This window comes from Pseudonaja textilis, chromosome 4 (genome assembly GCF_049901715.1).
Source record: "Pseudonaja textilis isolate UNSWEBS1 chromosome 4, rPseTex1.2, whole genome shotgun sequence".
Classification (NCBI taxonomy): domain Eukaryota; kingdom Metazoa; phylum Chordata; class Lepidosauria; order Squamata; family Elapidae; genus Pseudonaja; species Pseudonaja textilis.
This window is the reverse complement of record NC_141993.1, coordinates 61,296,162-61,318,406: the sequence shown is the minus strand read 5'-3', so window position 1 is coordinate 61,318,406 and position 22,245 is coordinate 61,296,162. Positions and strand designations below refer to the sequence as shown.

The 22,245-nt window shown below is 34.3% G+C and overlaps 1 protein-coding gene across 4 annotated transcripts in view; it reads left to right on the top strand.

The window, feature by feature from the left end:
- Positions 1–22,245, top strand: part of EPHA4 (EPH receptor A4) — a 171,982-nt gene that overhangs the window by 48,454 nt on the left and 101,283 nt on the right. For all 4 annotated transcript variants that reach the window (XM_087933199.1, XM_087933198.1, XM_087933200.1 and 1 more), the window contains exon 4: positions 17,818–17,973. In XM_087933199.1, coding sequence (XP_087789325.1) covers positions 17,818–17,973 — 156 coding nt within the window. The remainder of the gene's footprint in view (positions 1–17,817; positions 17,974–22,245) is intronic.

Here is a 22,245-nt window from a genome sequence, read left to right as displayed (position 1 = left end):
TCTGGTGAAGCTTTAAAGCAAACATTCAGGTAATCATGTATTAATGAAGAACAGAGCACATTTAACAGAATGATGTCATTAAATATTTGTACAGCCAAGCCTCATTTTATATTAACAAAGGTGAATGGAGTGGTACTGCTGTATATGACTAACTCATGGCAATAGAGGCATTAGCAAAAGCAGAGATAAATCTCCCATTATGAAATACGCTTCACATATATATGATTTATCTCCATCAAGCAAACAGTCCTGAAGATTATGTTTCTGTTGACAATGTACTTGAACCATTAGCGGTTGCTATTTGTTGCAAATTTGCAGAAATGTGAACTATTTAGAGAAGCTTCTAACAACAGACATATAACTAATTCATTTCAACACTATTTCTATTCTTTTTGCTGTTTTTTACTTTTCTACCTAACAGGTAGCATTAGTTTATGTTTGTTCATATCAAATGCTATTTTAATTCATGGATAGAAGAAGAAAAGCAAGAAAAAAGTATATAAAGTAATCTTGCTGTATGTACCTGATTAGAAAAAAGAGTATTTTAGGAGCTTTGAAAGGGAGCATGGACTTGACTTTTTTAAGGTTATAAACGTATCAGATTTTCATAACTACAAGGTCACATATTAAAACACCACAGCACCGATCTGAATTAATTTAATTTCAGAATTGTTCTTCTGAAGACTATGAATGAAAACTGAATTGCTGCTTTGGGGATTACAGTCATACACTCTTTATTAAGGTTGAATCCATAATTACAAATATAATCTATTTCTGCACACATAAAAGTGAGCATGGGGTTTATATTATTTTAATAAAATAATCTCTGGATTCAAGTACCTGTTTGTTTAAGCTAAAATATAAGACTGTGTCTAAATTTATTTGAGATATGTTGATACCATAGTTTCAAAATCAAACATTTTATATCTTTGTAGAAAATGAAGAGAAGGGAGAAATGTTGGCATAATTTCTTGGAGTTTTCATTCAGCTGACTCATATATTTCTAACTGTTGAACTAAGCAGTCACAAACAAGGTAGCCCAGATAACATTGAGCTATATATCTTGTCAGTGCAAAAAACATCTATTCCCCACAAAGTGAACTTCTTTTGTATTACCACTTGCACTTGATGAAACAAGACTGATTTTGTTACTGTTATTGTATCACCCCCCCAAAAAAAATATGTGGTAATATGAGGTTTTCAGAATGAACTCCTAGCATGTATCTATTCTTTTTGCTAATGCTAAATGGGGATTCATATTTTTTGACATGCTTTCTTTGGAGCACCCCAAATGCTGCTTCTCTCTTTGTAGCTCCTTCATGATTGGCAGAAGAATTCTCTTGATTGTGTTGCTTATTGGTTATGGCTCACTTCAAAGGTTGATCTTAAGCTGAGAATTTGGGAGTATACAGTTAAGTTAGCAGTTTTTCCTTCTCAGTGTAGTACCAGGTATTCTAGATACTAGTATTATTCCAACAAAAGTAAAGAGAAGATGAGCATGTACTAAAGTAGCAAATGTAACTAACAAAACGCCAGAGTCTTTAATAAAACTTAAGAGTTTAACCGACTGAAAAATACTCAATCGGGCAATTAATTCACAAAATTATCTACGGGAAGACTTTACTCATAACAGGTAGTCCTTGACTTATAACCATAACGGAGCCTGAAATTTCCATTACAAATTGAAGCACCCATGTGATTTTACAGCCTTTTTTATGCCATTATTATGCAAAAACTACAGTCATAAAGTAAAAGTCATGGTTGTTAAGTGAATCACAGGACATGTATTCTTATGTGCATTTTTTGCTGGAAAATAGCCAAAATGTCTAGTTTCCAGCAAAACATGTCATAAATCATGACATGTGATTGCATGTGATTGTGGAATGTTTGCAATTAACCATACAAATGAGTTAGTTTCCAAGCACCAAAATGCTATCCTGTGATGTCAGGGTGGAATAACACTGATAAAACTCTGGAAGTGGGTTATAAATACCATATGGAAGGGATCTGTCATAGTTTTGAATGGTTACTAAGTGACTGAAGCTTAAGTGAGAACTACTTGTACACCAAGAGCCTGGCTGCACAATTGTTATAAAAATATTCATTATCCCGCTTTTCATAAACATTGCTCTTCAAATGGTGAATTCTGTCTTTAAAAATATATTGTTTTTTATATTTTTCAAATTACAGTGAATAAACTTTATTTTATCTGATGATTAAGGCACAGGCACTACTGTAACAAATTTAATTCTGGCCTTACCAATCTGCCATGCTTCTACATTTCAAAAGCCACCACTATAGAATACATTTGGATCCCACCCACCTATGTAATTATTTCTCTAAGCACTGGAAATTTCTTACTGTTAATTGGTTACAGTATTGAAGTTTATGATTTTTTTCCTAAAGGGTTATTGGAATGAGTATTTCTGCATTTTTCACTACCTTCCAAAATAAAATAGAAAATGTATGTAAAATATCTGAACAGATTACAAGATTATGAATGGGACATACTATGCTAACTAAAATGATAAGTTGGTTACAATACACTATCCTCTAGATGTTTATGATTATTCAACTGTAATTGTTTGTGTCACATTTAATGATCAAAATGAAGTTGGTGCAGTGGCTGCATGGTGATACGTTGTAGTCATCAAAAGTAAATCCAGAAATTATTATTATTTTGAATTATTTTGCATTGAATATACGTGGACTTTATATGAATTAACAAGCTGTGGAATCAAACCTGCCTCTAGTTGGTTGGGGTGCTGTAGAGGGCAGGCATATAAAATTGAGGAATTTTTTCTCCACATTTATTTGTCATCAGTGGCAAAGCAGATACATATTCTGCAAGATCTTTTTCTGCACACAAAAAGGCTAATTTTGCCAGGATGAAGTTACCCTCTTGCCAATATAATAAAGCTTCACTCCTCTAAGTCTTTTTGAGCACCATTGGGATGTCACCAAGAGTATTGTATTAATCATGGCAGTAAAATTAAACCTTAATACCTTTTTGGATAAAAGTTATGACATTGAGACTGTATACTGATAGCTTTAATCTTATCATTAAGATACGGGACCAAACTCAGAGGTTATCAAGGACTCCAAGTAATTATAAGACCTTAGAGCATTTTAACAGCATATTGTTTGTGAAAGCCACTTTGTTAAATAACATCCCTAGTGTCACTGCTTCTAATTTCCATATCAGATATACTCTGTCAACAAATAAATGCTGTGGCTGTTGAGTGATGTCCTTGTTCAACTGTAAGGAGATTATGATTGCAGGAGACAGATTTTCATGAAAAGAAGAGTAAATGTACACTTTGGTTAAATTGTAGCCTCCAAAACTGATAGACTTGGGGCTTTGATTTCTGGAGGTTCCTGGCATAAACTTTTGTCATTACTATAATCCTAGGAGATAAAAAAGTATGGCTGGGAAGTTTATAGACACATTTATTTTGAAATATTTCTTACAATCTCTTTTTCCCATAATAGCAAGCTTCTTGGAACAGAAACTTTGGAAAACATATCATGGCCTAGGAATATTTCAGGATGGGCAGTGCCAAGCCATCTTATATTTTCAATTTGGGCCCAGGCTTTAGTATTTCCAATTTATAAATGTATTTGCCAAATCTAAAATGAATCTGTAAGACTAATTTAGTGTAGTTTTTAAAGTATTGGGTTGGAGATTGGGCTACTCTTTCTCAGTTCTAGGAAAGAGTAATATCAACCCACATTATCAGGTTTGTCAAGAAAACTGGAGGGACCTATCCATGTGATCTCTAGAAGTCATCAATGACTCAAAGATATTTTAAAAAGGAAAAATCAACAAAAAAGAACTTATACTATTCATAATCATGGTTACCTTTTCGTGTGCCAAACTATGGCTAATTGACAGTTGCTGATCTGTGAGGCCATTTTAAATACAGTATTTTCATGGTATACTTTTGATAAGATCATCAATAATTGTGCAAATGCCACCATAAATCCTAAATTTCTAATTATGTGTCAGTCTACCTGAGATTAAACTAGTCACCCCTGAATAAAATTTACCCTGAATGCTTGCTTGAATAGAAAGCCAGAATATAAATTGAATATATAAATAATAAATAAACTGCCATAGGGTGGTGCTTTTAATCAGCCACACTTGAAAAGGCTGGGGAACTGACCTACTAGAATTTATGATCATTTGTTTCTTTAGAAATGAGGACGAGGAAGAAGAAATGAAAAACACAAAAGCTGTTAGAATGCATTTTGTTTTCAAATCTTAGGTTCATCTACAGATGAAATATTTATCCTTTTTAACCTTTTATTTGCTATAGAAGCTAATCCAATGTACTATAAAGGTTGGAATAGCTATAGCAAGTTTCCCCTGTCCACCTTCATTTGTGTGACTTTCTATAATTTTTAAATGTAAAATATTTAAGAAATGAAGCCATATAAGCCACAGTTTTGCAGGAAAAGCGGCCCAGGAGCAGATTTTGCTCAGATATTTTGGAATAAAAATCCTGGTGAAGTCGACAACTTGCTTCCCCAATTTGCAGAGCAAATTGCTAAAACATCCAATATTAAGTTTGTGCCCCTATTTTGTCTATAAGATATTGCTAGACTGAAACTTCTGGCATCCCTGCCTTGGTTACGTTGCATGAAACCGCTACAAGTTGTATTCAGCAACCAATAGCACACATTTCCTACTCCTAGCTTAGGTACAATACATTTATTAAATGTAGCCAATATAATTATTTCCAGCACAAACAGTATTTCCCCCTTTATTACATTAAGATAAGAGTAAAAGTATGGTTGAACTCAAGATTTTCAGTAGTCAAAAGGACTCCTGTAGCCTTTGTTTATCTGTTCTATATCAAGGGAATGACTCTAGTGACAAGTAAATTGTTACAAGAATTGCAAACTATTTCATGCTTGGTAACTGATTGCAGTACATCTTCTCCTTTTCATTTATCTTCTTTTTTACCACAACAGCATTACTATAAAGTCACAAAAGTATGTGCAGTATAATTATTCCTACACACAGTTCTTTCATAACACAGTTTCTTCAAGAAGTTGTGTGTTAGATCATGAAAGCATTTGGAAAAAGAAAATGTCACTAATTTGTGTGAAGTAGTTATAAGATAGAATTGTGATAAAATAGTTTCAGATAGCTGAAAGTCATTTGCATTTGCCACATGGGGAGATGGAAATAATGACAACAACAAAGCTTTGTTCTTACATGCTGTTTTCAGATGTTCAGAGTGCTTTGCGTGCATTATCTTGTTTTGATATGTTTAGCCCAATTTTGCTTTTGAGCTATGTGTAGAGAACATACTGCAAACAGCTCCAAATTCTATCTCTGGCATTTCCATGTTTTGCTGGGAAAGATTCCTGTCTGAAATCTTTTGAGCTGCTGCCAACATAACTGAGATTCAGTTTGGACCAATGGTCTGCCTTGACATAAAACATTTTCCTGTGCTCCTTGATTTGCAGTAGCTTTTAATGCTTCCTCCCTCCTTTACCCTCTCACTGATCTGAATAAGGAAGCTTACAAGCAAGGATTTGGATTTGTTTATGTAAGGATTTAGACAATTAGTATGCTTAAGAAAAAAGAGATTGTAAAGTCTGCCCAATTGGCTACTTTCTAATCCCCACTATTTTCTGATATTGGCACTGGCTGCTGGACCTCTACTCATTTCTACACTTCCCACTGTGAATGTATCTAGAAACAGAGTTACCTATATGTTCTTAGCTTCATTTTTATGTGCTTGGTGACATCTATTGGTGTTACCATTGGAACAAATGTGTATGTCAATGTTTTGATACAAGTTATTTTAATAATTATTAGAAGATGGGAAATTTACTCCAAATTGCCATTCCTCTTTCCCCTGTTTTCTGTCTTGTAGTTTGAACTATAATTCAGTTGAAAATCCATGGGAAATATGAATCGGGGAAACAATTACAAGGAACTGGAGAATGCAATTTAGAAAGGGAAACAAAGATAGAAGAATATTTTATTTATTCATTTCCCCTACTTTGAACCATCTTCAAAAGGTTTTATGTTAGTTATACAGATTTTATGTTAGTTATACAGATTAAAAGCACACTAACAGATAATATCAATAAACCCCCCACAATTAAAGAAATAACAAAAATTCTAGAATATTCTTGTACTAAATATAATAAAAACATTATTAGGAAACCTGTATAGTACTTAAAAGTTTCTTGCACTTAAAAGTATTGATGATGCCAGATAAATGTTCCTAGGAAGAGTATTCCAGAGCTATCAGGTGATGTTAAGCATGGAAAAGAAGTCCTCTGCACAAATATATGTTATTATATTCAGAATGCATATATATATATATATGGTATTCAGCTTTGTTCGGGTATGGATAGAAAAGACTACAAAACAAAATTGACAGATCTACTCCAAGACTCCACATACAAACCCATAAACACGGACTCAACCACATATATGGAAAAAATAACCAAGAAGAAAATTATAACCAGCCACATGAGCAAAGAGATCCAACAGACGATCATCCCAAGAGAAAAATCTTCCAGATGCCCCAAATTATACGGCCTCCCAAAAATACACAAAGAAGGCATACCTCTCAGACCCATAGTCAGCTCCAGAGGAGCACCACTACAAAACCTAGCTAAACACTTAGCAAAACAGCTACAGCCCCATGCTGAAGCAGCAGCTTCACATGTACAAAACTTGTACCACTTCTTGGGAATGATCAAAGATCTACACATGGAACAAGAAGATCTACTTGTAAGTTTCGATGTGGTTTCACTATTCACTCAAGTCCCGATAAAAGAAAGTCTTGAAATCATCAAAAATAAATACCAACCAGCTAAACACCTCATGGAACTAACAGAACACTGCTTAACCAACACATATTTCATGTACAAAGGACAAAGATACAAACAAATTGAAGGAGCCCCTATGGGATCACCACTGTCACCCGTCATTGCAAACCTGTTCATGGAAGCATTCGAATCCAGAGCCCTGGCTAACGCCACCCACAAACCCAAACTATGGTTAAGATACATTGATGACACATTTGTGATTTGGCCCCATGGAAAAGAAAACCTAAAAAATTTCCTAACACACCTAAACAGCACATACCCCAAAATCAAGTTCACCATGGAAATGGAAACAAACAAACAACTACCATTCCTAGATGTACTAATCTACAAAAAAACAGATGTCACACTAGGACACACCATATACCAGAAGAAAACACACACCAACCGCTACCTCAACGCCCAATCCCACCACCACCCAGCACAGATAAACTCCGTGGCCAAAACACTAATCGCCAGAACCAAACGCCTGGCAGACAAGACACACATAAAGATTGAACTATGCATCCTGACTAAAGTACTGACAGCCAATGACTTCCACAAAAGCAAAATCACCGGCTTGATCCACAAAAACACACTGAGACATAATGGAGACCCAGAAGATGAACAGACCTATGGAACAGCTGTCCTGCCCTACATAAGAAGTACTACAGACAAAATCAGTAAGATACTACACAGGCATCACATCAAGACTTCCTTCAAAACAGACAGAAAAATAGCAGCCATCCTTAGAAACCCCAAAGATAAAATTGATCTGGAAAACCAAGGCATATATGAAGTCCCCTGTGCATCATGCCCGGCCACATACATTGGACAGACCAATAGAAGATAAACACAAAAATGCAGTAAAAAAGCTGGAACACACTTCCTCACTAGTCCAACACATGAAAGCCACAGGTCATAGCATCAACTTCAATGGCACCAAAACCCTAGCCACTATAGAAAACCCCAGCCACAGAATTAACAGAGAATCCATAGAGATTGAAAAAAGACCTGAAAGCATGAATAAAAGAGATGATTCCACCAGACTGTCAATTATTTGGAAGCCTGCACTCTCAAACAAAAAAATCTCCACACCACAAGCCAGGCAAACACCTGGGCACAAACAGATTCCCCCCTGATACTTCCAGCTCAAACACATCCCAAACAGGCACCCAGATGAAACCTAGCTTCCTAATAAATGGTAGCCATCCATTTACTCGGAGCCAAGCTGCACTAAAAGCCTCCAATACAGGAAACACAATGTTGCCAGCCAATTAAGACAAAAAAAGCTACAAAACAGACAGAAGATATTAGAAACACCAATCAAGCAGAACACAGCAAACTCCAAGACCAATAAACATAGACCAAGACTCCCAACCAATCAGGATGAAGAAAAAAACATTCTGGCACAGCAGTAGGCTAGCCCCAAATTTAAAACAGAAACGGCTGTGAAAGTCTGACTCACAGATGAACACAATACAGAAGCCTGATGATGGCAGATGAGATTCTGCTGAAACGTTGCTACAACTTTAAAAGCACAACTAGAATGACATGGGAAAATACCCAAACAAAATTGATAGAAAGTTAGTGTGAGATTATGATTAAAGCACTAGACTAGGATTAGAGAGACTCAGATTTTAGTACTCCCTTGGACACAGAATCCAAGAATGACTGATTTCACAATTTTTCTTTTTCAGGTCTAATGGAAAATTTTAAAAAATCCCAAACCCTCCATACAGTATATTACCAACTTTTATTGTATCAGCATGCTATATTACAGTCCATAAGTGAAGAAGCTGTCATGCTGCAATGGACTGATATATGCTAATATAATATATATATTATATCAGCATATATATGTTTAGAAAATTTATTAAGAAATGTTTCTAAGGATAGTTACATATATCTCTATATTCAGAAATATTAATAAATCCAGAAAAATGATGTACTGAATAACAACTAAGGTATATTTATCAACTTTTTAAAAAATTGCAAGCGTTGTAAATGTGTTTTGCAAAAATTTTCAGTATTTACAATATTGAACACGACACACATAGAACATATTTAACTTTTGAAAATACCCTAAGAATGAGGTCATTGGGAGATCCTGATTTGTAGCTTCCTTATGTTTAATTATTTCCTATATTGTTACTTCTCTGCTCTCAGTCATCTGTCAGAGGTGAGCACCAAAGGGGATGGCCACAACCATATAATTGATCACCCACTCCTTTATAAGTGTCTTTAATATTGCACATATATAATTACATTGAGCTTATTTTATCCACCTAGGCCAACCATATTTGACATTCTTAACCAACTGGATTTTCTAGTCACTCTCAAAATTATTCTTATTGTATCTTCATATTTTTAAATTGCCACTGAATCCTTTATACCTATTTGTGTTTCATGTAAAAGATAAGAAATCCTTTATACCTGTTCCAGCTCACCACTCAGTATAATATTTATCAAATATAAACTCTGGCTTTTTTCCCCTATGTCACTGGAAAAGCTTCACTGATCTAGTTTTTAAAAGTGTCAATTTAACAATGTCATCATAGATTGCCCCTACTTGCTTGAATAAAGTGAGAAATGATGCCCTGAAAATTTTTTTAATGGTTAGCTTTCTGAAATTTGCTGGCTGACTTATTTCCTGAATCTTAACAGCTTTCTGTAAAAGCAATTAAATTTCCCAAGTCAGATGAAGCCTATAATAAGCATAGCAGCAGCTTGATCAGTCTGAAATAAGAAAGCTAGTACAGATATTATTCTTCGCTCAGCATCACTTGCTGCTGACACCAGTATTAAATGTTACTCAATTGGATGAAAAAAGCATAAGTTGGAGCAATAGTAGAAGGTCAGTGCATTTGAAGTAGATCCTAAGTATAATTAGCATAATTGTTAGCGTCCTTTAATATTACATATGCAAAATCTTACTTTTCTCTTTCCTTTGCTAAGGAACATATTGTTTAGCAGTTTTGTGGTGTGTGACTTTAAGTGACTACCCCTTCAGTGTTGATTCATAGCTGTCTTATCATAAATGTTCTGATCCTTATATTCGTGCTATTTTCTTTTTTTCTTTTTGTCAAAAATGGAGATCCATGCTTGTTTGGTTACTATAGTTTCTCTTTCTTCCCTAAAATATGGGTGAAACAGAAAGAGGCAAGATAGGGGATGTCTTCAGAATTTACTGCTGGTGAAGGAAAAACAAAAAGTAAATTTACAGAAAAAGGAATAACATCCTCCTGCCCCAGGCCTGCTCTGCTTAATACCATAAGTAGAGCATGGCAACCATATGTAACATAGCCGTGATTATGGTAAGAACAGTCACATTGCAAGTGACAATGGTAGCCAGAGCCTAAGAAAAGATTCATTAGTAGCAGGCAGAAGAATGAGTGCACAGTTTGAAAAGGTTTCAGTACTCACATTGAATTTGTGGGCCATGGGTTACCAATGTTATCACAGTCAGAAACAGAGCTTTACTTCTGCCAGGGGTGATTGTGTAACTTCACCTCTGTAGACTTAACATAGATTTGGGGTTCCTTTCCCCCACCCTGATAGTGGGGGAAAATCACATAGCACACTGCTAAGTTCAATCATGACATGTTTCAACAGAATCTGAGCCACCTCTTGTGACTGACAGAAGATTTAAAAGCTGAAACCATCAGAACAAAAGAGGTATTCCATTGTGTAATGAGAAATAAAGAAAAGAAAACATTTTTGACTATTAAAAATGGAACTGGTTGTACTTGAATGGCTGAATCATGTAAAATAATCCTACGATTTAAACTGAAGGTGACCCCAAGTCAACCAATTTGAGATTGAACCCTATTAAGTCATAATGTCTTATGCCTCAGCAGTAGTGTGCTGCCAAAACCCATTCCCTACTTTTGAAAAATTATTTGCTTGCATAGAAGAAACATAGCTTTCTGCTTCTTTAGAGGAATTTTACTCAAAATTGCAATGAGGAAGTAGGAGAAGAAAATGCAGAAAACATTTTTAAAACACAAATATGAATAAGTATTGTTTGTATGTGACATCATAATGCATGTTTTGTCATTTTGGCTGACAGGAATTCTAGGGAGGAAGGGAAAGAGCAAAGGAAGGAAATTTATCTCCATGCTCTTGCCCCATTCCCTTCTTTCTTTCCTTCCTTCCCTCCCTATGGTTCAAAATAAACATCTATGACACAATGTTCCTTAACTAGTCATTATTATGTTTCATATATCAAGGTTAAATCAAATTAGAAGAATTACTAGAATTTGTAGAAATTGTTTTTTCTCTATATATAGATTTAATAGTAAAATAGTTCTTGATGTTATCAAATACCTTGTAATTTATTGGGACTCTGAAAAAAAGACTATAAAATACATACCAACAAGAACTGCTAAACAAAAGGCAGCTGTTTTTACTTAGCCACTTGGTACACTGAACTGAATTCTGTAGGTTGCAAATGACAACTTGAGGAAAGATCTTATTTTATTTCTGCCCTTTTGGCTACTACGGAGCTGTATTGCCCTTGAGGCATTGCACTGAAAAATTAGCTGGAACCAGAAAATTTAATTTTTACAAGACTCTTATTAATTCACTAGACAACCTACGTCCTTTTGTGTCAAAGTTTCAGATATGTTTTCTTACCTAAACAGAAAAACAGAATGACCACTGGTAGGCAAAAATAGAAAAACAAAAACAAAACAATGAAATCAGGAGTGACTTCTGACTCTTTGTTGAGATGTCTATTGAATTTCCTTATGGGAAGCTGGCAGGGAGTATCAGAAATCCCCCCTCTTGCCTTCCTTCCTTCCTTCCTTCCTTCCTTCCTTCCTTCCTTCCTTCCTTCCTTCCTTCCTTCCTTCCTTCCTTCCTTCCTTCCATCCATCCATCCATCCTTCCTTCCTTCCTTCGACAGAAGGGTATGGACGTTTGTGATTCAGGAATGATATGTGATTGCAATTGAAAGGTGTTATGTGGGATGGGAAAAAATGTGTGCATTCCATGACGGTTGCAGAGGGTGCATAGTCAGGCAGCATAGATTGGGAAATGATGCATGAGAGATGCTGTGTGGGTTAGGTAAGGGGCACAGAGCAGCAGCACATGTGGAAGGACAGCATGGGTCAAAAAAGATGTGTGGAAGTTCCTTCTTCCATGTCCTTTCTCTTCCCTTCCTCCAGACAAGTAGCCACTGCTGGGCGGGGAAGGGAATGAGGGATTATGAGATTAGCTGGGAATTTATCAGGGAATGTTGAAAATAGAGCACAGCAGCAGCCACAACTTTTTCCTTCAGGAGTCATGGGTCCTGGATTCTGGACACCTTTATAAGATAGCCCATGTGGGGTCCCTTGTTTCCCTGTGATGCATCATTTTGTCCAGTTAAAGGTCATGACAAGAGTTTTAGTAGTATATAGATTAAGTTAACATATTTTCTCAAATTATGTATATGCTACCTGTGAACTAGGAAATAAAAGACATGTAATTCAAGATAAGATGAATGGTAGTGAAACAAAATCCTGTAATTTTGTTTGAGGTAGAGATTAATGGCTTTTCAGTTAAAAGAGCTTGGCCTGAAATGGCTTGTCAAAAAAGAAAAAAAATCCCTGATGAGTGTTTGGATTCAAAATTGCTGTATATTTGATGAGGGATATCATGGTGCAGGGAAACAAATAATTGAGTTGTATAATTAACACCCAGTAAATTTGTTGACAGACAAAAAAAAAAAAAAAACCCCCAAAAAACCTTGAAGTAAGAAGAAGCTGTCTGCTTGGAAGTGGCAGATGTGAATTTGTTATAATTTGAGTTAAATTTATGTTTTAAATATGTGAAGGCCCCTGGATTGGGGCTGAAAGGTGAAAACGGAATCAGTATGCTCCGTTTCATAATTGGATAGCCCAGGTTGCCCTTGATAGAATGACCTCACCAGAGGAAAAAAAGTTATAATTTGAGAATCTGTCAAAAAAGAGAGGAAAAAATAGGTACTATAGATATTGTAAAAAAAAGATCAAACTAAAATTCAGCAACACAATGCCAAATAAATTTTGGTCGTTAAAATGATAATAATAATGCTGTTGTCTTTTTTGTCTTCAGACAATTGAGAGCAAATAGGTTAGTTGATACTTCTAATTTTTTTTTTCATTTGCAAATTCTATATTATTTTTGACAGTTATTCATTTTGGGTATGGAATTTTCAAAACAAAGATATAGACTTTTAAACCTTTCGGAAACAATGTCCTTTTCATGTCATTTTTATGAAATAGCTCATTCAAAATATGTAGTTACAGTACCTCTGTATATTTTCATGTAAGTACATTTTCCTTTATAATATATCGGTTCCAATCATGCCATAGTGAAAGGCATATTTTAAATGCTGGCATATTTTGAGATCTGTTTAAAAAAAGACATATTTTAATGCTAGCCTTCTCCAGCTACAGTTCTGTAACATTTGTTTTTTAATTACTTTGCTTTAATTGTGTACTGTTGTTTTTATGACTGTTTAATCCCTCTGTGATGATATACTCCAATGTCTATTGTTCAAATGCCATGGCTTACTTTCTTAGAGTTACTGGGAAAGTATATTCTTATATGCTTTTCATATTCTACATTGGCTCAAGAGATCCATATTGTCACACAGAATCAATTTGTGTATAACTATATTTGAACTGAAGCCATTATGTTGATGTGTGACTTCCCTGAGAGGCAACAGAATTCCAACAACTGGCCTACAGTGTAGCCTAGAGTAAAGTGCATTAATTGTTTTATTGGAAAAAAGATATATGTGTAGTAAAATTATATGTTGGAAGAGATCAGGAGTCTGCACAGGTGTTAGGGTTTTGTTTTTCTCTGATTCAGTACTTCCATTATAAAATACTGAAGACAATTATATTTCCACAATAACCTTGTCATGTCAGTGTGTGATCTGAATAAAAAAATGTTCCCCTTGGCCCAGTTCACTCTCTGTGTCTTTCAAACAGAAAGAACTAATTAAGGCAAAGCTAAGGGAATTGAATTCAAAGTTTGCATTGCTCATGTGACCTAATCTTTTTACAATGGCATCTTTTGCAATCCGTATAAGAATACATCTTTCTGTGAGGCATGTAAGGATGCCATTCACACACTGTCTTCTCCAGAAAATCCTCCCAAGAAAAAGAAAAGAATGAAGAATTGTCTTTAATGTTCAATAAAGATTTCAAGAAATTGGGATCTGTGCAGCTTTACTTTTTTATCACTTTGTTAGTATGCAAAAATACTGTATAATAACTTAAGTTTGTTTCATTTAAAAGGCCTTAGCTGTTTTTCTATGTCAGAAAAAGAGGAGGGAGGAATCTTTCAAAGAATAAGATTAAATTGTGGCATAAAAGTCTGTTAAGATGTAAAGAAATGTTGAATTAATGTAGTGGATTAGCAAATAGAATGAGATGCCAAGAACTGGGATTCATGAATAAAGAAAATGAAGATATTTGGTTTTGTGATTTTTTACAGCTGAAATAAAACTGCTGCATGAAAGACAGAAAGACAGAGAGAGGAAGAGAGAGAGTGTTTCAGAGAGTTTTCTTGGATTCTAAAAAATTAATGAACTGGGATTAATATACAGGAAAAAGCAAATGCTTTCCAAAGAATAGATATGTGGGCCAGAAAAGAATAATGCTGGACCCAGCCCTTTCAAAACACTTGGACTGAAATTCAGCAGGCAAAGCTCCAAAGTGACTTAAGGGACTTGTCACAGATGAGTTTGAATGTGTTTCTGCTTAAATTAGTCTATAGTGTGCATGAAAAACCTACATTTGGTAAAATGTACATTCTGTTAAAAATGGCTTTGTTCCATTTTTCTTTTTTGGATTAACATGATTTGCATGTATCATAGTATAAGAGAAGCAGGAAAAATACATTTCAGTTCGTAAGTGAAAATGGATACATTCCTTGCACTATTTTTCTTCAGATCTTTTCAAGCATATTAAGAGCAAGCAAGATGTTTTGAGGAAAGAGCAAGAAGCTAATAAATGAAGCTCAGATTGCTAGTGTTTCCATCCTTGTATAATTATTTTTTTTCCAGATTTTTTCGTTGATTTCTGTCATTTTGTTTAATTGGGGAATCAAACTGCCTTTATGGAAATGTCATGCTGCAGACTTCAAAACCACAATGTTAAATGTAGAAAATTCATTTTTGTTCTGAATATATGACTACTAGAATGTTAATATATACTGTCACTTCAGTTACGTATTTCTGTACAAAAAAGCAATAACAACTGTACTATTTAAAACTTTGGAAAATTCAGTTTAGTAAAAATATATAATATTATAATGTGCTCAAAATATATAGAAACTACACTTTTCTGGGGGGAAAAAGTACAGCAATAAATTTTGTTTTCCAAGAGAATCATTAGGCACATAAAAATACTGTAATCATTGGATGTGGTCAGGAGGATTTGTTTTGAATTTGACTTCTATGATGGATAACATTTTCTATTTAATCTCACAATTTTTCCTTTTCACATCTACATCTTATGTTTTCTAGACTTATGTTTTTTATAGGTTATGTCCACGATATGAGCCATTTTGACTCTGTATATAACTTTCTATTGCCTTATATGTGCATTTTTCAGATACATTTAGTCGCCCACTATTGGAAACAATTCATTTTCAACAGGAGACATTTTATGTTTTTCTGGATAATTAAATAAGAAATGGGATGCTGACAATATTAGCTTCTGCATGTGTTAACAGTTAGCCAAAATCCACCAAAAGCATTACTTAACAATAATTTTATTAAGTTTTTAAAAATAAAAAATTAATCCACCAAAAGCATTACTTAACAATAATTTTAAGTTTTTAAAAATAAAAAAATAATAGTAAACTAGTAGCAAGAGAAAGAATAGAAGTCAGAATATAAAGAGAAATGGCACGTAGAAGTGCAATAAAATATAAAACAGAAACAAAAATGCACACAAATAATAAGTTTCAACTTCTTTACACCAGATATAAATAAAACTTGAATTCAATTCTTCCTCTACAATTGCAATGTAACATCCATTTTGAATAATCTATAAAAATTTTAATACCCAAATCCATATATGATTATTTCATTTCTTCCTATTTTATGCAAAAAGTTCAAAAGAGTCTTCAAGTTGGTATTAAATTCTGCAAATGACTCTAATCAGAACAGTTAATTTTGCCATCTCTGCTAGCTTCATCAGAAATGACAAGCACTCTTCCATTGTAGGTATTGTCAAATCCTTCCATTGTTGGGCATATAGAAATCTTGTTGCCAATATCACATATAAGAACAAAATACTGTGCAATTTTTCCATACTTTTTCTATTAAATGTCTCTAGTTTGAATTGTACATTAACCTTCCATTTTTTGAGTTAATATATTTCAGTTAATGTATTTCAGTCCAGTAATTTTTAGCATTTAGATAAAAAAAATCCCTTCTTGGTATATAAAATAAAACAATCTATGACCATTGGAAAGAGCCAAAATTCACCTGCAACTTGAACCTTATTTAATTATGTAATAATTAAAGCAAGAAGAAATCTTAAGTCTCTAGAATTGTCTGTTTTATAAGTTACTTTAGCCCAATAATATATTAATTTTTATGGATGTTGCACCAAACTTTCTAAAGTTAGACTCCTTAAAGAGATTCCATAAATGGCTTTGTTAATAAAGTTGAAATAATTTGCTTCTTTAGAAATGTTGCAAGGGAGTACTGAGAAAATTCTGGAATCAAATCCCTAGAGAGAAATTTAAAGTTTCCCTTACTAGTGAAATTTACTTTACGTAAAACAATCAAGAGAAGATATGACAAGATGAAAAACTGATAGGAAGAAAACTGAAAGTATATATTGATTGTTACAGAAGCACAATTGATTAAAGACAAGTTAAGTTAGGAGATGCAACATAGATGCATTAGGGCATTGGTGTGACTCCAGATATCTCCCTTGAGGTCTGACATTTATTTGGCTGTCTATCCCATATAATGACTAGGTGGCTGATAATCTGATTTTTTTTTTTTTAAAAAAAAAACTGGAAATAATGAGAAATAGCCATGTTTCAGAACAAAGCTTTATGTTGATTTTCAGGAATATCTTTGAGCTCACTAAGATTCCATGAGTTGTGGTGGTTAGAATGCAGTACTACTCCTGCTGATTGCTGGCTGCAGTTCGGCAGTTCAATTCTCACCGGCTCAAGGTTGACTCAGCCTTCTATCCTTCCGGGGTGGAAAAGAGATCCCAGATTGTTGGGAGCAATGTGCTGACTCTAAACTGCTTAGAGAGGGCTATAAAGCATTGTGAAATAGTATATATTGTAAGTCTACATGCTGTTTCTATCTTGGGAAGCTACTTACTTTACATTAAAAGTGTGTGAGTTACTGGCTTACTCATTGTTTTGTGCATATCAACTCTTCCATGGCAGCCATTTCCTAGTCATGCCTATCACACTAGTAAAAATTCAAGAGATTGAAAAAGGTAATTGATACCTGGACAAGATGGTAAAGTTAGAAACACTAAAGTGAGCTATAAATATTAGCAAACATCCACTCTTCTTTTGATCTTTGCCATTTATAAAAATCTCACAGATAGCTTTCTCTGTTTTCAATGGCTTTTAGTGTTGAATACTTTTCTATCTTTAATTTCTGCTTAATTAATTGCTTCAAATACATATTTGTAGGCCACTGTTCAAAACATTTTCTTAATGTAGCTTCATTCTATCCAAGAACGAAATGAGTTTTTTCCCCTCAACCAGATTTCTACACATATGATTATAGGTGTAATTGTAAGCCTGCTTGTTAAAAAGTCTTTCATTGGATTTAAAATTGTACTCCCAGTTGAGCAGCTTGCAATCAAGAACATGATAACTAGTTCATTACTTGGCTGGTTGAGTGGTAATTATTCATTTCTTTTTGAAAATATCCATGGATCCTCATATGAATAAACAAAAGAACCATTTATTATCTAACTAATCTTTCTTTTCCCCCTTTGTCTCTCTAAGCATGCAAAATTGGATACCACAAAGCCTTCTCAACTGATGTTGCCTGTGCCAAGTGCCCACCTCACAGTTTCGCCATCTGGGAAGGTTCTACTTCTTGCACCTGTGATCCAGGCTTTTTCCGAGCAGAAAATGATGCTGCCTCCATGCCCTGTACTCGTAAGTCAGATGCCTTCATTTATTAAATTTCCTCTCTTTCCTTTTCTGCTGTTTCAATAATTTATACACGGAACACTCCCCAGAGACGAACATCTTCCTATGAACGATGTCCTGTTGGTGACAGGAATATTCAGTAACAATTCCCTTTTAAACAAATCAACACAGCATGTCAGCACCAGGTTCTCTCTCCTGGCACACATCAGAAAATGAAGTTTGCAATTAAATTACAATATGTAGGTCAACAGTGAGAACAGGAACTCCAGCATTTCCCTTCACTTTTTTTTATGACTCTGGTACCTGTACTGTATAAGTGCCTCAAGGCTGCATAATGAGGAGCAATTGTAGTCTTGCAGATCTTACTTGAAATAGAAAATGGTGAAGGTGGAGGGGGAGCTACTTGAAAAAACTATCGTGTAAAAGTTGATTTGTGGTAGCTCTAAATTGGTTTTTGTCTGGCTGCTTAATCTGTCTAATGGGTAAAGTTAACACACTGTTTTAACATAAGAGCTGATTCACTCAGTTACTTCTACACAGTAAAGTTGCTGCCTGTAGGGCAGGGGTACCTGAACAAGACCTATATGAATTATATCCCAAAGACTATACTCCCCAAACAGGTGAAACTAGAAGTAAGAGACTGAACCAATAGAATAAATTAGTGTAGCAAATAGACTAATTATTCTTATATAAGTTAATTTCTTGACATAGTAAGAATTAAAATTTGGTGGCAATCTTTTAATGTGCCATAAGCCTAAAATAATTTAGGGATATCAGGAAATGCAGCTCATTATTGTTAACCTCTTTCTAGAATAAAAAGATAATTATTATTTGCTATGAGTCTAAAAGTCTGAAGAAAGTTAATGAAGAATAAATGTTTTTAATAAGCAAATAAAATCTTTGTGAATTGTTCTGGTAAATGTCAGGAATCATATTATGCAGTTTACAAAGTATCCTTTTGATTCTAGTGGCTAAATTATAGTTTTCATTTGATTTCCATGATGTTAAGGTGTTTTAAGGGCTAAAAAAAGATGTTTCTTGCTCACTGATGGTGTCCAAGAAAAGATAAGGGAGAAGATAATGTCAAGTGTATGGCAATCATATTATGCAAATGATGCAAATTACATAGTTGTATGAGACAGATGATGCAAGTATGCAGTGGCAGAAGTTTTATGATGATGTGATTATATTGAGTCATCCCATTGGTGACAATATTGTAAGATGCATATAATACCATCATTGTTTTCTTCTGCTTAGGTGCTTCAGAAAATCGACACATTTGATTGGTGGTATAGATAAAAAGACCCTATCTACTAACTCTAGGTCACAGGTAGTTACTAATGAAAGCTTTTTTCAATTAATCCATATTGAGTTTTATACATCATAAATTGCACCTTGCATTTGGCAGAGAAGGATGCAAGAGTATCTGCCTTGTTTTGAGCCACTTCAAAAATGCTAAATGAACACATAAATAAGCTTTGTTTATCAAGAGCTGTAAAATCATAAATATTTCCCAGAACAGTTCTTTTTTATTGAAAAGGTTAATAAGTGCTCCTGTATATACAGTTTCTTTTCTCTCTAGATCAATGGCAAAGAAATTAGCTCTCTCGAAATGGCTGAACCATAGTTCTTTGGTACTCCTATCATATTGTGTTAGATAACTCTCTGAAAATTGTTCACTAATATATAGAGTAACAGAAGTTCTCACTCCTAAAGTATACCTTCTCCTTCTTTCTTTTTTTCACAGCCATAAAAGGTCTGTTCACACCAAGTTCAGTATCTTGCTAGAATGAATTAAACCTGATACACATACGCATGTCTGCCTGCCTGATTGCCTTCCTGCCTTTAAAATCTCAGGGAGTAGAGCAAACTTTGAGGATACATGCTGAGTCGCAAGATAAAAGATTACATCTTAATTTGTCAAGAATGCTAGTAGCAAGCAAGAGCAGAGAAGTGGAACTTGGAGCATGCTCATTTCACAAGGGCGATGATTTCATTGTCCTTGGACTACTCAATTTATGAGCAACAGCACTGATGCTGCGGTTCTGTATAACAAAATTCAGCTCATGTGTTTGTATGGGAAAATTCAGCTGCTTCTTTCATAAAACAGTCAATTTAATTAGTCGGATACTTCCCAAAATGGAAATTGGATGAGGTACTTCTTAGTACTGAGATCAGTACAAAGGTCAAAGCAAGATTGATGTTTAATTAAACTATATTAGCTGTATTAATCCATATTCTTGGATTCTATTTAACTCTGAATATCCTGACTATTTTCTAAGCAGAGCTTAAGGGACAAATTCAAACAAGTTTATGTTGCTCAATTCAGTCCTGAGCAGCTGGGCTTCCTTTTTTGTTTTTTTATGTGCTTTTACCCTTCCATGCCTTACACTGATGTACCTTTAACTTTATATACTTTCATGTTCCTTATTGCTGCAGAGGATAGAGGATGTAAATTTGTAAATGTAAAAGTTACAGGTCAAACAACAATAGCTCCAAAATGTGATTTTTATACTGTGACTAACTCCTGTCTCCAGCATTAGGATAATTACAATACTCCTTGGGAAGTAAGTGAGGCCCTCCAGAAGAGAAGAAACTGATTCAGCTTATACACTGTGTAGTTTATTGCCTTATATACAGAAATACATGCTTACTTGCTGGAGCAATCAACACTTTGTTGAATGCTAAAAAAGAGTTGGAAATAGTCAAGAAAGTTAAACACATGCTTTAAGGCACAGAATAAAGGTAGAATACAAGGGGAAAAAAAGTAAAATCTAATTTGTATCAACATCAATTATATTTTTCCCATGTCATTCTATCTTTTCAATACATACTTGGTTCCATCACATCTATTTATTGATTCATACATTGTCTTTTCATCTTTAAACTTCTTACCTCTCTTTCAGAATCACATAAATTCTAACCAACAAATATTTCTCAGTTTTCTTCTTCCTCTTCGACTCACTTATTTATTTTTCTTTCATACATTTGGTTTCCGTGTTTCTGCTCTTAATAGGACCATTCTCAAATCAATATACTTTTTTTTTCATTTTTGTATCCAAACTACTGTACATTCATTGAGGGCCTATATACATTATTTTTCATTCTGTCTCTTTTTGTTTTACTATCTGCTTCTTAAGTGCCCCATTCTCACTGCATTAAACTTTCTTGTGACATACTGAACTCACTACCATATAACAAAGTGGGTAGAAACATGTTCTTACAGAGGACCATTTTCACTTGTTCAATATTCATTCATCATAAGAGATCACATGCTACTAACTACCTTTATCCTCCCCATTACACATCTTAAAATTTCTCCACTCTACCATTTTCCTATATATGTATCCTTTGCAATCTTCTCCTCTATTTTCCCTGCCAAACTCAACAATTTTGATCTTTGGCACATTAATTTTCCCATGCATGCTTGTTGTGTTGTGCGTTCTGTTTTCACTGCAAGCCATTCCATTTCCAGCCAGTTTGTATTATCTGTATACAAACCAACTACCCAACCAAGATATCTTTAAATTCACCACAAAGAGTCCTTATGTATTTATTTGTAAACTCAATAAGCAATGAAGGGACAACACCCATTATGTCTTATTCACTGCTCAATGCTGAAGCTTTCACTAAGCATTTGTCTATTCTTATGAATTCTTTATTTTGATTATGTATTCCTCTCATTACATTCAGCAATCAACCTTAAATCCCATAATTGCTCAAATTACCCCACAATTCATGCCTTATCACATCCTTTCCTAAATGATCAAACACACAATGAACTTTTTCACCTTTATATATCCCTAAGTAATCTGCTATAGAGCAAAAACTATTCAGCACACCTCCCTGCTCAGTATAAATACACACTTATTTTCCAACCTCTGCTTATTGCCACTTCTCATACACATTAATCAGAATTTTGCCAAACACCTTTCTACCTCCTGTAGTTTGTGCATTCAGTTTTACCTTTTTTCTCTATTTAGAGAAAGTAACAGCATTTTTTTTTCAATTTTTATCAAGCTTTTGTTCTTTATACTAACATTCATAGGGCTCATTTTGCCTTTTAGTTTTGACCAAAATCAATTTTTAAAATTATTATTGTTATTTTTTACTTCACGCTGCTGAAAGCTTCTTATTTAACTTTCTTAATTCACTTTTGAACAACTTTGTTTCCATTAAAATCCATTTTTTTAAAATGTTTCCCCACTGTCTTTATCACTTATAACTTAACTTTTAAGTTTATAAAGAACTTTTATATACAGTCTCTCATTTCATCTT